The sequence below is a fragment of the Pseudorasbora parva genome, chromosome 14 (assembly GCF_024679245.1).
Source record: "Pseudorasbora parva isolate DD20220531a chromosome 14, ASM2467924v1, whole genome shotgun sequence".
In the NCBI taxonomy this organism is placed as follows: domain Eukaryota; kingdom Metazoa; phylum Chordata; class Actinopteri; order Cypriniformes; family Gobionidae; genus Pseudorasbora; species Pseudorasbora parva.
Window position 1 is genome coordinate 37,858,672 of NC_090185.1, and position 19,250 is coordinate 37,877,921.

The window sequence follows — 19,250 nt, forward strand, 5'->3', positions numbered from 1 at the left end:
GCAGAAATATCACAAATGCAATCACTGTAATATGATAATACTGCGAGTGCAACACCACACGCTTTTAAAATGTAAAAATTAGTTACTCTTCAGGGAAAAAATGTTTTTTTAAAGACTAAAAAACTACGTAGTTTCAGAATTTAATTGCAAGGTGATCAACCTAGCCCTATATTCACAAATTCACATAAGCCACGGCGAAAACGGCATCATCATCATCAGGCTAAAGCATTTTTTTTTTTCATAAATGTAGCCTACATTTATTTTATAGCCTACTTATAATAATACAATAACAAATTGCTATATTATAATTATAGGCTATAGCCTATAAATTTGAACAGAGCAATCAGTCAAAAAGTAAAAGCAGCTTTATTTCAAACGACTTAACGACTGAACAACAATGAACAATAAATATTGCACTGGCCGTTAAGCTAAGATTTCTTGTTAAAGTGCAGTGAAATACTTCAATGTCAGCAGACATTGTATTTTCTAATAATGTGTTTTAGCCCTTGCCCGCTGTATGGGCTACAGAAATAAATAGTCCATTAAAATAGACAGGCTGCGACACCAGGTTGACGGTAGCCTAAAAATAATAAATAACGAAATAGGCTTTAATAAATAAAAAACACAATGAAAGAACTCAAATAAAACGGCAAAACAATTAAATCGCCTCAAATGTATAGGCTACTCGAATGAACGTATTGCTAAAACAAACACAAGGCCAGAAACAATTAAGACAACAATTATTGTTATGCAATTATCTATTCCCAAAAATGTTTTGTATATAGAAAACCAGCTGGTTTACTCTCTCGGGTTTGAGAAGGTTGCGAAGTTATGTTGCCAGAACACGCGTTCCGATGGAGCCCGTTTCACACATACTCCGTCTGCAGTGCGTGCGCGGTGCGTATTTTTTTCCGTACCCATGTTAACGGATGACAGCTTTCACTCTGCACGCGGATGCTGTCCGTCAGTCTGTTCCAGGAGCGTTGGGTCTGCAGCACTGCACGGATCGTTTTCGAACCGAGGCTATTTTTTGCTGCGCTGCGTTGCTGCATTAAAGCGACAGAACATTGTTCGCGTTAAAATAAACATGTACTGACGCGAAAATCTAGTAATTTAACCACAGATGCATATAATTTAAAATATAGGCCTACTCTTGTTTCAAAGTCAACACATGGCTTTTTTTCTCAAGTTAAGCAAGGAAACGAGACTGCAGGATTTCCTTTAAAAGGTTTAAAAACGAAAGAAAAGACGAGAGTCGGCTGTTTTTGAATAGCCTATTGTAAGTTTCTAATTTAAAATGTTTGTGATTTAGGCTATAACCTATGTTTAAATGTTTTGCCACTTGTGTGAGCTAAATCTAAATATGAATAAATGAATTGAATAAAATGCTGTTTATGTAGGCTAGTAGCCTACATATATATATATATATATATATATATATATATATATATATATATACACTATACGTTAACCTGACTTAGAAGAGTAAACAAAGAGAATTGCAATTCTGACGATCCATGTTCAGTAAAAACTTTTGGATTTTAAATAAAAAATAATGAATAAATGCTGTGTTTGTGGTATCCAACAGCGGACCAGTTGCACACGGATTGCTTCACGGATGAACCTAACTAATACAAACACAACACATCTGGTTAACTAGAAGAGCATCATTTCGATTGTTAAATAAGAGGCGATCTGGCGCTCGTTGCCGCTGTTTTCAGTGGTGCAGATTTCTCTCGTGGCTCGTGCATGTGCAGAGCACTTTAATCTAACTTTTGTATTTGTTCCGGTAAAATCACGAAACAAAATGCACAAAAACTGTCCCTGCTCTTGATGTACAATCACTGATGATATTCGGTTTTAATGAGAAAAAAATACGAGGATTTAAAGTGTGCAAATCTATGCCTTTATTCACGTGAAAAATCTGGACACTAACGCTATATTGTGTTTAGATGCATCCCCTTATAATACGCCATAAAGTGTGTATCATATGCACACAAAAAACTGCGTAGCCTACCTTTTGTAAGCCAAAGCTTATTTTGACGTATACATTCCACGAGATTGCACACTCGTACTATTTATACGCATTTTCGTGAGACTGTCCCACCCACTTTTTAAAACAAAGTTACGCCACTGATTGCTCCGCCCCGACGCAATAAGATCGTGTATCGGCGATCTCACAGGCTGGCGATATGACGATTGGAAAATTAGGCATATCGCCCAACACTAGTAAATACAGCCTCAGAATCAGCTTGCATCATGCCAACAAATCCCTTGATGTGTTACTCGAGAATGGTTTGGTCTACCAAAAAGCTTTTGATAACTTTTTGCCGGCATGGTCTGAAGTTGATCTGAGCCAATTTTGGTGAGGAGTTTAAAAAAATAGGTTTTCCAAAAAATTCAAAATGGCGGAAAGCACGTTGGAGCAAATACGGCATAATTGTTCTCATTGTTCTTTCCAAGGAATCTATCGAAACCAGTTTCATTAAAATAAGCAAAATGAATCAAAAGTCAGGTAACACTTTGTTTTACAGTGTCTTACATGTACTTACCATAGTAATAGCAAAATTACATGCAACTAACCCTTAATCAAACCTTAATCCTACCATAACCCTATAGTAAAATTCTGCAGTACTTAAATATATAATTACACAGACACCTTAAAATAAAGTGTAACCAAAAGTTATTAGCATTTTTGGGCATTTCTTTTCCAATAATTTTCAATTTACCAACTTTTGATCACAAGGTGGTGCTGTACCTTCAGGGGATGGTCCCAATGACACATACCAAGTTTCATAACCATACGCTAATGCGCTCTTAAAATACAGCATTTTAGGTCAAAATTCAAAATGGCCGATGCCCATAATAGCCAGTTTTATGATTTTTGAGCAAACTTTTCAGAAGTTTTGAAAGTCATAAAAATTTTTTTTTTTCAAATCTCCTGACCAGTAGGTGGTGCTGTGCCGAAACATTGCATATAGCCTCAGGTCATGCTTGTGATGATATGTACCAGGTTTGGTCTGAATACACTAAAGCAGAGCGGAGCGGAGATAGCCTCGGGTCCAATTTGGCAGCTCGAAATTTGTTTGAGCGTTATTTACAAACGGTTGGGTTTATCAAAAAGCTTTTGATACATTTTTGCCAGCAAGGTCTAAAGACGATTTGATTTTCGTGAAAATCAGACAAACCGTCTCCAAGGAGTTTGAAAATGTTTTTGTTTCTAGCCACTATGGTTCAAAAGTTATTAGCGTAGATTTAAGTAAAACTTTGGACAGTTGGTGGAGCTAGAGGGATTGAGGTAGAGACTCCAAAGTGCTGAATGTTTGGACTGACTTCTGTACGGTCTGCCATAGAATCCCATGGCGGAAGAAGAAGAATTATTTGATTTCTTGATTAATAATGTTTTATTGAAATTTAACAGTGCACTTATTATTCTCAAACCTTTTTTTGTTTGTTTTTAAAATAAACTAGGGTAACACTTATTCAATAATAACTATGACTTTTACCTCAATAAACTCCTACTTTACTGCTTATTAATAGTCAGTAAGGTAGTTGTTAAAGGGTTACTTCAGCGATTAGCATATGGCTTTGTATCAGTAGAAACCCTGGAGTATATTCAAATTCTTGTGCTTTTCCCCCTCATATCCCCCTGAGACAAGAGATTTATGCATTTTATTTCTGGAAAAATTCCTCCTATGATGCAAATTGACGATTTTTGCATCATAGGAGGAATGTTTGCCCAGAGGCTAAAGACTACAGCCAGCAGAGGGAGCCATTTCCGCATGTTTTGAATCCGCGCATGGGGGATGGAGATCACACTCAGCTTGCAGGGAGAGCTCAGCTGGCAGCTACAAGCACTAATTTAAACGGAGCTATGGTGAGCAATGTAAGTCTTTTAACTTCTCAAATTAATTTCTATGAAAGTTAAGCTTGCAAAGGCATGAACTGAAACGCGCCAGACTGAACTCGCGTTGTGAATGTATGCCGCGAGTGTAGTCGCGATTACCTCAGCTCTCATCACTCCTGCAGTTAGTGCTCAGTGCTGTGAGACTCGCGCGGTGACTCACTCATTATATTGAACAGACACGTTCAGTTTTTAATTGTAGTGTCTCCTCTAACTCAGTCACTGTAATAAAGTTGGTGGCGTTGGGAATGGCCTCACAGGGCAGCGAAGCATTCTGGGAATTGTAGTCTTTCATCCACCTGAGCCAAAAATACATTTTCTGTCTTTTCTCAGTCTAGAAGACACCAAATTCAAAAATAATTTCACATTTCTACTGCATTGATGACCCAGTTTAAATACAGATTCATCTTCCCAGCGCTGAAGTACCCCTTTAAGTTTAGTTATTTAGTAGCTTGAGGGATGTAGAATATGGTTATTTAAAATAAGGCTTTAATATTTGTTTTATAAGTATTTATACGCAGCCACAATTCCTTGTAATATGCATGCTAATAACCAACTATTTAATAGTGAGAATTGAACCTTAAAATAAAGTGTTACCGAGTCTAGTAAAATAGTATATAATATTTGTGAGACAGTGGTCAAAAGGGGATATTTGTTTTTAATGAAAAGTTTGATTAAACTATTAAAATAAAATAAAAATAATAAAAAAAATTATACAGGTGCTATTAATATAAATAGAATATCATCAAAAAGTTGATTTATTTCACTAATTCCATTCATTCATTACACACTGACTGATATATTTCAAATGTTTATTTATTTTAATTTTAATTATTATAACTGACAACTAGGGAAAATCCCAAATTCAGTATCTTGGAAAATTAGAATATCAAAGACCAATACAAAGAAAGGATTTTTAGAAATCTTGGCCAACAGAAAATTATGAACATGAAATGTATGAGCATGTACAGCACTCAATGCTTAGTCAGGGCTCCTTTTGCCTGAATTACTGCAGCAATGCGGCGTGGCATGGAGTCGATCAGTCTGTGGCTCTGCTCAGGTGATATGAGAGCCCAGGTTGCTCTGATAGTGGCCTTCAGCTCTTCTGCATTGTTGGGTCTGGCATATCACCATCTTCCTCTTCACAATACCCCACAGATTTTCTATGGGGTTAAGGTCAGGCGAGTTTGCTGGCCAATAAGGAACAGGTATACAATGGTCCTTAAACCAGGTACTGGTTGCTTTGAAACTGTGTGCAGGTGCAAATTCCTGTTGGTAAATTAAATCTGTATCTCCATGAAGTTGGTCAGCAGCAGGAAGCATGAAGTGCTCTAAAACTTCCTGGTATACGGCTGCGTTGACCTTGGACCTCAGAAAACCCAGTGGACCAACACCAGCAGATGACATGGCACCCCAAACCATCACTGACTGTGGAAACTTTACACTGGATCTCAAGCAATGTGGATTGTGTTCCACTCCTCTCTTCCTACAGACTCTACTTTGATAACTTTGGACCACTCCGCAGTCCTTTTTGTCTTTAGCCCAGATGAGACGCTTCTGGCGCTGTCTGTTGTTCAAGAGTGGCTTGACACAAGGAAGTCGAAGCTGAAACCCATGTCTAGCATATGTCTGTGTGTAGTGGTTCTTGAAGCACTGACTCCAGCTGCAGTCCACTCTTTGTGAATCTCCCCCACAGTTTTGAATGTGTTTCACAATCCTCTCCAGGGTGCAGTTATCCCCATTGCTTGTACACTTTTTTCTACCACATCTTTTCCTTCCCTTCACCTCTCTATTAATGTGCTTGGACACCGAGCTCTGTGATCAGCCAGCCTCTTTTGTAATGACCTTTTGTGTCTTACCCTTCTTGTGCAAGGGGTCAATGGTCGTCTTTTGGACAACGGTCAAGTCAGCAGTCTTACCCATGATTTTAAAGCCTACAGAACTAGACTGAGAAAACATTTAAAGGCATTGGCATGTGTTTTGAGTTAATTAGTTGATTAGAGCGTGGCACCAGGTGTCTTCAATATTGAACCTTTTCACAATATTCAAATTTTCCAAGATACTGAATTTGGGATTTTCCTTAGTTATCAGTTATAATCATCAAAATTAAAAGAAATAAACATTTGAAATATATCAGTCTGTGTATAATGAATATAATATACAAGTTTCACTTTTTGAATGGAATAAGTGAAATAAACCAACTTTTTGATGATATTCTAATTATATTACCAGCACCTGTATATATATATATATATATATATATATATATATATATATATATATATATATATATATATATATATATATATATATATATATATATATAAAATATGAGGAAAGAAAAAAATAAAAATGTAAGGTATTTTTCTGACAAAATTATTTGGCAAAAACTTCAGCTACAGGTTTTATTTTACTATGCAAAAAAATGCATAGAAAAGCTAAAAGTTTACAGAAAAAGCATACATTGACCACAACATAATCAGTTTTTAATATTTTCTTGGTGCATGTTTTCATAATTTATTTACATGACAGCTTGGACAAAAATGATGCGTTATTATCACAAATAAACCAATTTGTCTCAACAACGCAATATGCTTACAAAATATTTTGTTAATATTTGAATAAAGGATGAAATTGTCAATTTTCCTATTTCTCTTTTAAAACTGTTAAAGCCTTACAAAAGTAGCAAACACAAGCAGTGTGACCAAAGTGACCTTCGTGGAATGCTGAGGGCCTCCAAGTGCTCTGAAATACCCTCTCAATATATCCCACAATGCACTGCTCCCCCCTCCAAATGCCATCTTATTGCGTTCAATCCCATCTTCCCACTGAGCAAGCTGTCACCTTGGCAACAGCTCACAGTTGCCACGGTGTCTTGTGTAATGCGACACAGAAACACTCCACCACACCTTCATCGCACCGCAACACACACAGAAAGACACGGCAGTGCTGTCAGCTCACCTGTATCTTGACAGCGATGACAACAGAACTGAGCTCGCGGTCCAGCTCTTTCAGGACGATCAACTTCTTCAGTGTCAGACTGCACAACCTGAGAGAGAGAGAGAGAGAGAGAGAGAGAGAGAGAGAGAGAGAGAGAGAGAGAGAGAGAGAGAGAGAGAGAGAGAGAGAGAGAGAGAGAGAGAGAGAGATTATTAGGTGCTATTCACAAGTCGTCATCGGTGAATCACTCATGTAATGTATTAAACCAGTCCACAATTACGATGCTTCAATCTGATTTATTCGTAAGGTTGCTCACATGCCATTTTAAATGTTGATGCCCCTAGACTGACAAGAAACAAACAGAGGGAATATGTTATTAAAGCTCATGAGCAGAGCTCTGTGTGAGATTTTGATTGATTGTGAGGTAAAAAACAGGACAAAACATTTGTTTAAAGGTGCACTAATGTAGTATTTTAGCTGTAAAATATCCAAACACCACTAGGCCAGTGTTATATTTTGTTCAGTTGAGTACTTACTCTCAAGTGTTTCCAGCTATTTATACATTATGAGAGAACTGCTATTTTAACTAAGGAGCCGACACGTCTGAGGGAGTCGCCTGTCGATTGAGTCATATCTGCGTTACTCTCGGTTTCCGCTTTTATTTAGCACTTTACTCTTAGCAGTGTGAACAAGAGTCACAGCAGCACCGAGCGAACGCACAGAGTAACGTCATAACATCATTTTAAACACACTTAAATGTATCTAATATGATAAACAGAGCTGCGAGAAATGGCGCCGGCGACGGTGTGTTGAGCTCTCGTGAGGCGTGTGTTTGTGTAACAATCGCTCCAGCGGCCGTGCTCAGCTCCACAACACTCGCTCCTGCTCTGCTTCATTACAGTAACGTTAATAATCTCATCCATCAGCAGGATTTCTGAGTCCTATCCCGATTATTTTCCACCGGCTGTGAGGTAAAAATGTCCCAAGATTCTGAGCTCAAACTTAGCGTCATCAAACTACACCTTTGTTTTGAATAGGCGACGTCTAGCGGACATAAAAATTACATAGTGCAGCTTTAATGATATAAACATAATAAAGAAATTATCTATGAGAGCTGATAGGGTTGTCAAATGCTCCAGTAGCAGTCTGTGGTAAAAATCAGACAGAGTACTGGATATATTGGGTGCCCGATGATAGACACTTCAGAGGTTTCTATTTACAGCGTGTATTTACAAGCGTTAAGCATTGTGTCCAATCACAATCATATCTGTTGAGCACATGAACCCAATGGCCAATCAAAGCTGCCCGTGAGTCAGTTAGTCAGAAACCGCACGCTCACAATTCCTTTCATTATAGCCAACAAAGTCTAAACATGATGTAAATAAGAGATTCATTGTGCTGAGAACTGCACAATTTTACTGGTATTGTTACCGACTACTGAAATTATTTTGGTATTGTGTCAACTCTAGGATCTTATTATTGTCCGCCAATTGAAAATGTGGTTATGCTTTGCATTTGGTGATGTTAAATATGATGTACTAACTAGGGCTGTCAAACGCAACCGACTGTGAGTTCAGCACAACGGTAACCACAGAAACTGCAACATAACAGAAACTCCTTTAAATGTCAAGGTTAAGGGTTTTCCCTTTACTGAAAAACTAAACATTTATTCTCATTTTATCAATTCCTATGCAAAGCATGCTGGGAACTAGAAACCCACTGCCTGAGTCAGGATTCAGGAGAACCTATTCTATGGTCTTCTGGGAGCTAATGGTATTCCTCAGATTTGTTGAAATATCAAAATGTGTTGGCGTGTTGCACTTGACATTTTTGCGGAAATAAAAAAACCTATGGAACATGAATTTGAAAGGAGTCTTTGAACTTTGAAATATGGCTTTCATCTTTGATATTTCTTCACCTTCATGTTCCAGTGACTAAGAATGAGTCTGTCTGGAGCTTATCCTGAGATTCTCACACACACACACACACACACACACACACACACACACACACACACACACACACACACACACACACACACACACACACACACACACACACACACACACACACACACACACACACACACACACACACACACACACACACACACACACACACACACACACACACACCTCTATTTCTCTGTCCTGTATGACTCACCCTCTCTGAGGACTGAAATATCTCACTCTCTATATTTTTTCTCAGTATTTTCACTCCTTTCCTCTCTGTAAAAACCCGGCTCTGGTCTCTAACTCCACAATAAAGACACACAACCATACACTAATCACACTTCGGTGATGTCATTAAATATGTCATTCTCCCTATCATTTCAGTTTTTGCCCATTGTGCACTTATATCTACATCAAACAGTCAGAACTGTATTTTTTCGTTAGCATTTCCTCCTGTAAGATCTTCAGTAGTAAACACTTTTTTTGCTACTGTGCCTTTAAGAATTTATATGTAAATGAGCTCTGTTATGATTGTCTTCACATGTGAAATAAGCAGTAGCTCATGCTGTATCTAAGTTGTGATGTTTTAACCATAACGTTTTTGTGTATTTTAGTTGAATAATATTCACATTTATTTTCATTAGCATCTAGGGCGCAAGATGCTAATGAAAATAAATAAACAAATGACCTTTTAGAACTAAATGGGCTGTTTTTGCTACTGTGCCTTTAAGACTTTATATGCAAATGAGCGCTGTTCTGATTGGCTATTGTGTTTATATGTGAAATAAGAGGTAGCTCACGCTGTATCCAAGTTGCGATGTTTTAACCATAACGTTTTGTGGGTTTTAGTCGAATAAAAGTCGAATTTAATGTTTTTCATTAGCATCTTGCCCCCTACTCATGTTATGTAGAAGTTCTGAAGTTTTTACCATAAAGATTTTTTGTGTCGAATATTAGTAACATTTATTTTTTCATTAACATTCTCTATTTTCATTAACATCTTCTCTATAAGCTTTAGAACTCAACGGGGCTGTTTTTGCTACTGTACCTTTAAGACTTTATATGTAAATGAGCTATGTTATGATTGGCTAACGTCTTCACCTGTGAAATAAACAGTAGCTCATACTATATCTAAGTTGTAACATAAAGTTTGTGTTTGTTTTTTACTTTCGTCACATTTATGGGATTAAATTCCCACATGTACTGCGGTCACAAATTAAAAAAGTGTGATTTCAAAATTTTTAAACATATATAAAAAAATATATCAAAATATGATAAATAAATAAATAATGCAAAATGATTAGAATAGCAAACAACATGGATCAAATTATTATAAGTGTGAGTCAAAAAATGAAAAGTGCATAAAAAAACGAGCATGAATCAAAACTTTAAACACATAAATCATATGAATTCTCAAAAAACACGGATTCCTTGGTTTTATTACTGTGTATTTTGTGCTCTCTGACATTTTCTGCTCATATTCATTTTTTAAAATCCCATTATGATTGGCAAAGTGAAATGAGCCGTCACAAAGTTTTCGTGTTTTTTAGTTTTAACTAGATTTGAGATTTTTATTCGTGTCTATAACACAAATCGTGTGAGATGAGTCTCAGATTAAAGTGTAAAACTCAACGTTAGAGGTTTGTTAGGTATGCGATATTAGGCCCTGTTCTCCATGATGTGACCCCTTTGACTGGACACACAACTCTATTTGTAGTCACATCAGCCTCCGCTGCTCTCATTCATGGCTCTGATGGAGAACAGGCAGAGAAACGTTTCTGCTGGGTCAGCTCGAAACACAACCGCCCCAACTGAAGCTATTGAGCGCTGGCCATTGAAAGCACATTCCATGCCGGAGATCATGAGAAAAACACAAACAGAGGCGCATTCACTGTTCTGGCTCGCTCTCTCAGGATCCAGTGTCAGTCTTACATAAGAGCCTGACCGCTGCTGATCCAGCATCTCCTCAGGACAACATCCCAGTCACAACTCTGCCTAGGATCTCATACGCCCGCAAAAACAATGCCATTAATCACCTGTGACCCCAAACAAGACCATAACTCACCACTGCCCGATGTGTCACTACCTGCCAAGCCTCCTCATTCTTCGCTCAGGGGTAGAAAAAGGTTATATTAGCGGACATCCCAACGGCATTCGCACTACTGAGAGCAGCGTTTATAATATGAATATGTGAATATGTGCTGCACGCTTTCCTCTCAATAACAAAATAAAACACAACGAAATGACAGCCGTGAGAAAACAGCAGTTCAGAAAGCATCTGATCATAACTGTGTGGATATGTTTGCTCAAATAATAATTTTTACAATAATTTTACGAAGCGATGAGAATAGTTTTTGTGCAGGAAAAAAATCTAAATAATGACATTATCCGCCAAGTTATAGACCCTTTTACAGCCCACGTGATCAAAGAGTTGCGCGCGCATTTTGGCAACGGAAGTGGTGTTGTTCCCTAGTGGTTCTAACGTGTGAGCAACTCCGAAAGTTTATCAAAACGGTTTCCCAGCATCAAAATGTCTGGCTGTTGCGTTTTCGGTTGCAGTAATCGCTATTCCACCGATGGGCTTAAGTTTTATAGGATCCCGACAGGATCACGGCCGTTTCAGAAGAACCGGCGGTACCTGTGGCTGCAGGCGATTAAATGCATTGATTGGAACGAGGACATAAAAATGCTCGCATAAAAAAATTTCATTTCATTTACTGCACTTGAAACTTAATGCTTTATAATAAACCTCCCAACATTGGCTGCCACTGGTGTGTATAATGTACCCCCCACCCCCAGATTATCATATCAATAATCACAGTACTTATCAATTTCATTTGTAATGATTTTATTAATAGTTTAATTGCAAAATAACCATCTGAGAAATGTATGCAAGCAACATAGTTGGTATTAAAGTACTAGCATTACAAAATTAAACTTTAAACAGAAGTGTCGACACATACGAATCAATAACAACAAAATGTAAGGAAAAGGATAAATGTATGTCTGTGTGAAGAATAAATGTAGAAAATTGTATTGGACATTCTGTACATGCCCACAGACAACGTATTCATAAGCATCCAGTGATTTATATGCTTGTCTCGGGTGTACACGCTCGGTTTCTCGACTAAATACGCATATATCCGACCACTAAGTTATATCTGGCCATCTGCTAACGTCTTCTATCCACTCCACTATAGTACACGGATCTGGTAGCCGAATACCATTTGATAAAGTCAACTTTTTAAAATAACTTTCTCGGTTTGTGTTGCTTAATCCGCTCACGTAGCTTGACATGCTGCTGATTCTCGCCACAGTTTGTTGCCAAAATGCGCGCGCATACGTTGCTACGTCATCATTGTATACAAACAGTAAAAGGGTCTATTGTCTTCCGTGTAGGTCTCGGAGGTGAACTCGGGCGATAGCGGCGCTCCTCCTCTTCCGGGTCATGTATTGAGCGGTGGAGCTGCGTCATATTCTCGCGCATGCGTCGAGTTCACGTCAATAACTTGGTGGATAAAGTCGTTATTTAGATTTTTGTGCACACAATAACTATATTTTAATCGCATTGTAAAATGATGGTAGAGCCACTGTAGTGAGATGGGCTTTGTAACAACGTTTTAAGTGCCTTTATGGGTCTAACATGAGTGGGAATGTACTGAATGCCAATGGAGGCCTATCTCTAAGCCTTTCTCAGATTTCAACAAAAATATCTTCATTTGTGTTCTGAAGATGAACAAACCCTTTAACTGGTTTGAGTAGGGCAAACTTAAATTAAACAAATCAGTTCAGTTTAATTAACTGTTATGAGTAATTGGTAACTGAGTTCACAGCACTGACATATTTCTATTAAACTGAACTGTTCCATTGTTTTGAGCTGTATGAACTAATTTATTTTAATTTAGACTAACTTAAATTTAATCGAAAACTGGGCTGGGATTGTTCATTCCCAGCTTGCTTTGCCCATGGCACTCGAAAGCAAGTGTTATAAAATGATTTTTGTGCAGGTTTAATGGTTAGGGAGATTTATTACGCTACGGTCACACCAAACGCGAATTGAGCGTCAAAATCGTGTCTACCGCGTCTATTTTGACGCGTGAACGTTTTGAATCCATTCAACGTTTTGAATCCATTGGACGCGCGTAGAAATCGAGCATTTGAAGCAAAATAGACGCGTGTTAAAGGCGCTCCAGGTGAAATATATTAAGCATTAACAGTCACACATGTGGTTCAGCCAACGCACTACCTGGATTACCTTCACTGCATTTATATTTAAATAAAATATAAAGTTATGAAACTTCACTTTGCCCTCAGTCAAAATGATTTGGTAGGCAACAATAGATTAACTGGACCAAAGATCGCCCTTTAGATGTACACAAGACGAAGTATGTGTCATGTTTAACCTCTACAGAGACATCCGAGCCGGCGGCAAACGCCAGAAGGACTGGCTGAGGAAAGGCTGCTCTCGCTGGGGTTAATGAGCGCTGAGCGCCCGGAGATCGCCTGGAGCTCACAACTACAAAAACGCAAGAGTGTTCTTTTTAAATAGGCACTGTCTTTATAGGTAAACCACCTATTTTAGCTTTAAACAACTACATTATCAACTGAAAAGCATTAAAACTACATTTAGTGACAGAATATCAGTATTTTTTTAATTATATGCAGGGTTTCTCATCACGCGGCAGCAGCAAGCAGGCTCCTCATTGGTTAACCCGGCGCGAATTGACGCCAAAGTTCGAATTTTTCAACTCGGGCGTAGACGCGAAATCGCTTCAAACGCGTGAATGCACAAACAGCATTGACGCTCAATTTGCTTCAAATTCGCGTTATTCGCGCGAACTGGATGCGCGAATGAGGCGGAATTGCGTCCATCGCGCTGCACGAAATGCATCTATCTCCCCGCAGGACTTCCAGACGCGAGTCAACGCGCCTTTCCTTTGACTTAACATGGAAATCATTCGCTCCAGACGCTCTATTTGCGTTTGGTGTGAACGTACCTTTAGTGATTCATGTTTTGTTCCGCTAGAACAGTTTCTGTTAATGTGGGTTTTTGGAGAGTCACCATCATGGGGACGAGTTTGCTGGACTCAGTAAGTGCATGCCATGCTATTGGTAACATGGTTAGCAAATTAGCATTTTCTGAATTTGTTTGTTATAGCTAGCAAAATATGTTGAGATAGTTTTAAGTTAAATGTATAAATTAGTGTACTGAAGTATTTCAAGTTAATAACAATAAAAATTTTAAAAATTTACTTAAACTTTAAGTTTCTTAACTTACAAAAAAATCTGACACATTTTATTAGAGTTCTGACAACTAATTATTGTTTACAGCGAAGTAAATAAATCACTTGAGTAGCAATAACTCAAAAGTGAATTAACTAACGTGCAGAGCCTCTGAAGCTCTTCCTCTGAAACTGCAGTGATTTGGACCTTCAACCGTCGGTTCCCATTAAAGTCCATGTGTGGAGAAAAATCCTGCAATATTTTCCTCAACAAAAAAAATATATATATATTTTCAACTAAAGAAAGAAATACACAAACATCTAGGATGAGTAAATTATCAGAAAACTTTCATTTTAAAGTGAACTAATCCTTTAAATATCTTTTGTTCATCTAATGAGAACCGGGTAATCTTTAGAACTTAAAACTTCTTATCAAGACACAAAGAAAACAAGTTGAGCCAGCTTGAAAATAGTGTGGCAACCTATCGCACTCAGCTTAAGTTAATTCAACTCAACTTAATGCAATATTTTTTTTCGTGAAATGAGTAGCAGGTAGTCTTTTGAACTTAAATCTTCTTGTCAAGGCAACTAAACCATGTTTAGCATTTAGAAATGCAAGCTAACCTTGGTTTTTCCTCTCCATGCTTTATTTCCAAAGGCACACAGTTTACCCATTTCACCATAAGTTGCAATGAGAAGCACATATCACACAAATCTCAAACATGGTGATGATCAACAACTGTAATTCAGTAAAAATATGAACTCTGAATCATATGACAGCTAAATAACAGTGGCAAAGCAGCAGCAGCATCAGCATAAATCAAGCCGGTCGATGCAAACTGCAATAGTTACCACATAATACCTCACGCTGGGAACTGGCACAACATTGGTGAATGTAAAACTGCTTGTTTAGATAACTCAATTTGGATAGTTGGGACAACATTTGGACAAATTTTGGACAAATACTTGAGAATCTAAGTACGGTCAACAAAACCACTTTTGTTAGAAACATATTTAGGGCTTTCTAGTTTAGTTCACCAAAGATTATAAACTGCCTCATCCCAAATAATCTTTCCTCAAGCTATTTTTACATTTGTGGGAATGTTTTTGGAAAATTAAAATGTGTTTCAAACTCCTAAAATGAACCTGATTTTGTTCAGAATGACGTCGTTCTTCGATTTCGAGGACTTAAGTGCAATGACCTTGTGATGGTCCCAAATGCCGCCCACACTCAGGCACATCCACCTGACATTATGTTGAACTATAATTGGGGAATCTATATTTTTGTTTATAGCCAGGGGAAATGTCTCATTAGCTATGTTCCCATCCACCTATTTTTATGCACATCTTGGAATATCGCATAAAAAAACTGCAGAATGGAAACACCAAGATGTGCATTAAACAGTCCTTCCAGAAAAATGTGGCTCTTTTTTGTGATTCTTGCGGGGCAAAAATCTTTGATTATCCGGTGCGGTTTCTTAAAAAATGCGTTTATGCAATTAAAATTGCGGGAAATTGCAAAAACTGCAGTTTGATGAAAAAGAGAAAAAAAAAATATTTCCCCAACACACTGTTCTCACTAGGGTCCTATACCTTAATGTAAAGAGTAATTTCTTATCACTTCCTATGATGAGCAAGCACACATCATCACAGAAAGGGCTGGGAATATTTAAGATCTCGTTTTATTGCAGACCTTAATAAACACACGGCTCAGACTTACCAAACATTGATGACAACAAGTTCTGTAGCTTTACAAAAGGAATATGCTACAACTTCTGTAAAAATTAATAAATAAAATATATCAATAAAATGTGCGCTTCCTGTTTTACAGAGGTATAGCTATACAAAACAGACATCTACTGTTAAATTAAGTGCTTCCAATGCACAAAGTGCAATCTCTTACTGTAATGTAAATTTACATACTACTAATATACTTACAACTGTAAGGTTTTTGAAACTAGTATGATTTAAATCAGCACTGGGTAACTTTTGCTCTCGGGGGAAAAACTACTGTCGTAAGCTCAGTCATCCTACAACAGGGGACGCCATCGCGCGTGCATTTGTTGACATGACAGCCCTGATAGCCCTGAACTAGTGATGAACGGGTCGTCTCTTAACCCGCGGACCCCGTATGTCTATTTAATGGTCACGGGTGCGGGGCGGGTTGTAAAAATATATACAGTGGTGCGGGGCGAGCCAAATAACTTTATAAAAGCGTCCCGCGGGTCGGTGCAGCACTAACAGTTCCCCTGAACACTGCAGGAGGAGTTCACATTCAGGTGTTCTTCTGGCGGCGCGTGTGAAATGTCTTCATCCCAGGTACAGTCAGTGGCATGTTTCAGCATGTCATATGAATATAACTTCATGAGTTTAATTTTTTTTCAAACGCCAAATTATTACGATGCTCACGTTTACAAGCGTCATTATAGTAGTCTATTGGTTAGCGTTTTACAGAATCTATATGATACTTCAGTTCAATGTTTGAGTGGTAGCTCACCGTAAGAAGCAGGACAGCATTGGTCGGGCACGCCTCCTTCAGCTCACGCCGACGAGCAAACGCTGGTCACATGTTGATCCTCGTCCTGCCTTTAATCACATCACTTTTTCGTTTCCTTTTATTGCTTTCCTCCAACAAAACCTTTTCTTTCTTATTTGTCTGTGCTGCTTCGGACATGACTATATTATCCGACGAACAAAGTTGGACTCGCAGTCTGAATGTAAGGAAGTGTGTGTGTTGGTGGAAGTGACGTATATGTCGTAAAGCAGTCGAATTTTGTAGTTCTTTTTGTTCTCGGGTTACTACCCGAAACCCGAAGTTTAAAAGTACGATTAAAAACGATACAGACCCCATCAGGCTATGGCAGACGTGTCATTCAACCTATTGTAAGTCGATGTATCATCACAAGAGTCTTAAAAAATATATTATGAAGGTTAAAAAGTTACCTAGTGCTGTTTAACCCACTAGTAACAAAAAAAGTTCAATCTTACAATTCAAAACTCCTGAATGAAACTAACAGTCCACTGTGAAGATGAAGACTGAGGCTGAATCCGAAATCACTACGTTATCCACTAATACAGTTCACTTGAGGAGTGAATGAAAACGAGTGTGTGAAGTCGGACAGCCGTTGTGTGTAACGCTACATCGGCTGTACACACGTTATTGCGGTGCATTGTGGGATTGAATGAGTGCACTCGATAACGTCCACTATGGTTTCGGACACCACTGCAAATGGCCGTCCCTTCAGATAATGCCCTATCTGAGGGGCGATGTCAGATTCAGCCTATAACTGCAGCTTACTGACGGGGTTTGCCGCTTTTAGACGATGTTCACTTCTTCGCGTAATTACGTCACTTCATAACGTCCCCGTGGCACTAGGGGGGAATGGCTGCTCTTGTGTGAAGTAAACGCAACGTTTTTCAACTTTCTGCTAAGATATATGTGACTTTTTTGCAATGAAAATGTGGGGATTATGAAATAATGCAAGCCCGCGTGTTTTGCACGTGGAAATCAATCAATGAATCAATCAAACAATCAATCAATCAAACAATCAATCTATCAATCAATCAATCAATCAATCAATCAATCAATCAATCAATCAATCAATCAATCAATCAATCAATCAATCAATCAATCAATCAATCAATCAATCAATCAATTGATCAACCAATCAATCAATCAATCAACCAATCAATCAGCTTTATTTATATCGCGCTTTTACAATCACGATTGTGTCAAAGCAGCTTCTCAGTGTCAAACAGGATAATATTGCAACAAAATTTGATTTGGCTGTACAGTCGCTCTGGAGAAAACAGTGATGTTATCAGCTTATTTTAATTTATCATATAGCAACAATAATGGCAGATCAGTATTAGAGTTTATAGAATGAATTAAGACCTAATTAATAAATTTTATTTGTATATTTAGTTGAATAACTGATCATAATGTTAGTGTCCCCAACTGAGCAAGCCAAGCCAAAGGCGACAGTGGCAAGGAACCCAAACTCTAGGGCCCTATAATTTCCGCGATCACGGAATCGCGGAATTGGCATATTAATGCGGAATCTGCATATAAACGCGTAATCTGTTAATGCAGATTTCCCCGGAATTTTAAATATTTGTAATGAAATTCTGTGTCGTGTGGGTTAAGAACGTATGTCTGAGGAAAGTGCAGACCGGGGGAAGCGACACAACCCCTCCCGTCATTTCAGCTCGCCCTTCAAAACAATGAAAGTATGGCGAAGTTGGTCTCCACGGCTCTGCTTTCGGCTGTGAAAAAGTTAAGAAACTTGACGCTAACGGCGGTTTCACACTGCACGCGCAGGCGGCGCAGAAGCTTTGCATAAATTGCATATGGAGAGCGGGAGCCGCGCACGCTCGTTGTGCTCAGGCGGCATTGGTCGCGCGCGCACCTGAACCGCGGCTCGTGTATTGCACAGACAGACAAATATTGTCCATTCTGTCAGATTTTCCGGTGTTCTGCTCGACCCCCGTCATCTCGTGCTTTGATTTATAATGGCACATTAGGCAGCAATGCATATCTGCTGCAAATGCGACCGTTTTCCCCTCTGTTCCAAACATGCATTTAACATGCTGTAGCCTATGGGTAGTTTACATGATAAGTAACCTTAAAGTTAAAATTAAGCATCTAGTTTTAATAATTTAAAGGGGCCTTTGAAGTTGGGGGAAAAAACTTCAGGCAGTGTTGTGTTTTCGTGTATTTTTATTTTTCACAGCTCTGGATATCATAATGGTGAATGTTAAACACACAGAACAATTCACTACATGATTTCATGGTGAAATGTGTTATTTTTTAATGTTAATTTTCAGCTTTAAATGTTTTACTTAATAGTACTGTATGTAAAAGATGATTCTTATGATTATTTTTTTTTTAGTTCTTTTTAAAAAAAATTACTTGAAAGAAAAAGCTACTGGAGCACTTTCATTTTAACTTATATAAACTATTATCATTTATTTTACCGGAAAGTTTAAAGCTAATAACCATTAATATTTGAAGTACTTGAAGTGCAGTGTTATGTCAAATATCATATTTGTCCTAAAAAGTAAATGTGATGTTTGTTACCTCAATAAATTTAAGGTCATTCCTATTTTTTGTTTTATGTTCTATTAACATTAAAAGCACACTCTTTTTTCACCAAAATAACAGTAAAGGGTAAAAAAAAACTGAATTGCCAAACATTTTAACGGAAAAAAAAGAAATCTGCAAAAATTAAA

At 38.0% G+C, this 19,250-nt stretch overlaps 1 protein-coding gene across 6 annotated transcripts in view; it reads right to left on the reverse strand.

Moving 5' to 3' along the window:
• The window catches only part of si:ch211-126j24.1 (phosphofurin acidic cluster sorting protein 2), a 142,582-nt gene that overhangs the window by 76,942 nt on the left and 46,390 nt on the right, over nt 1-19,250 (reverse strand). For all 6 annotated transcript variants that reach the window (XM_067416366.1, XM_067416364.1, XM_067416368.1 and 3 more), the window contains exon 2: nt 6,866-6,953. In XM_067416366.1, the coding sequence (XP_067272467.1) occupies nt 6,866-6,953 (88 nt within the window). The remainder of the gene's footprint in view (nt 1-6,865; nt 6,954-19,250) is intronic.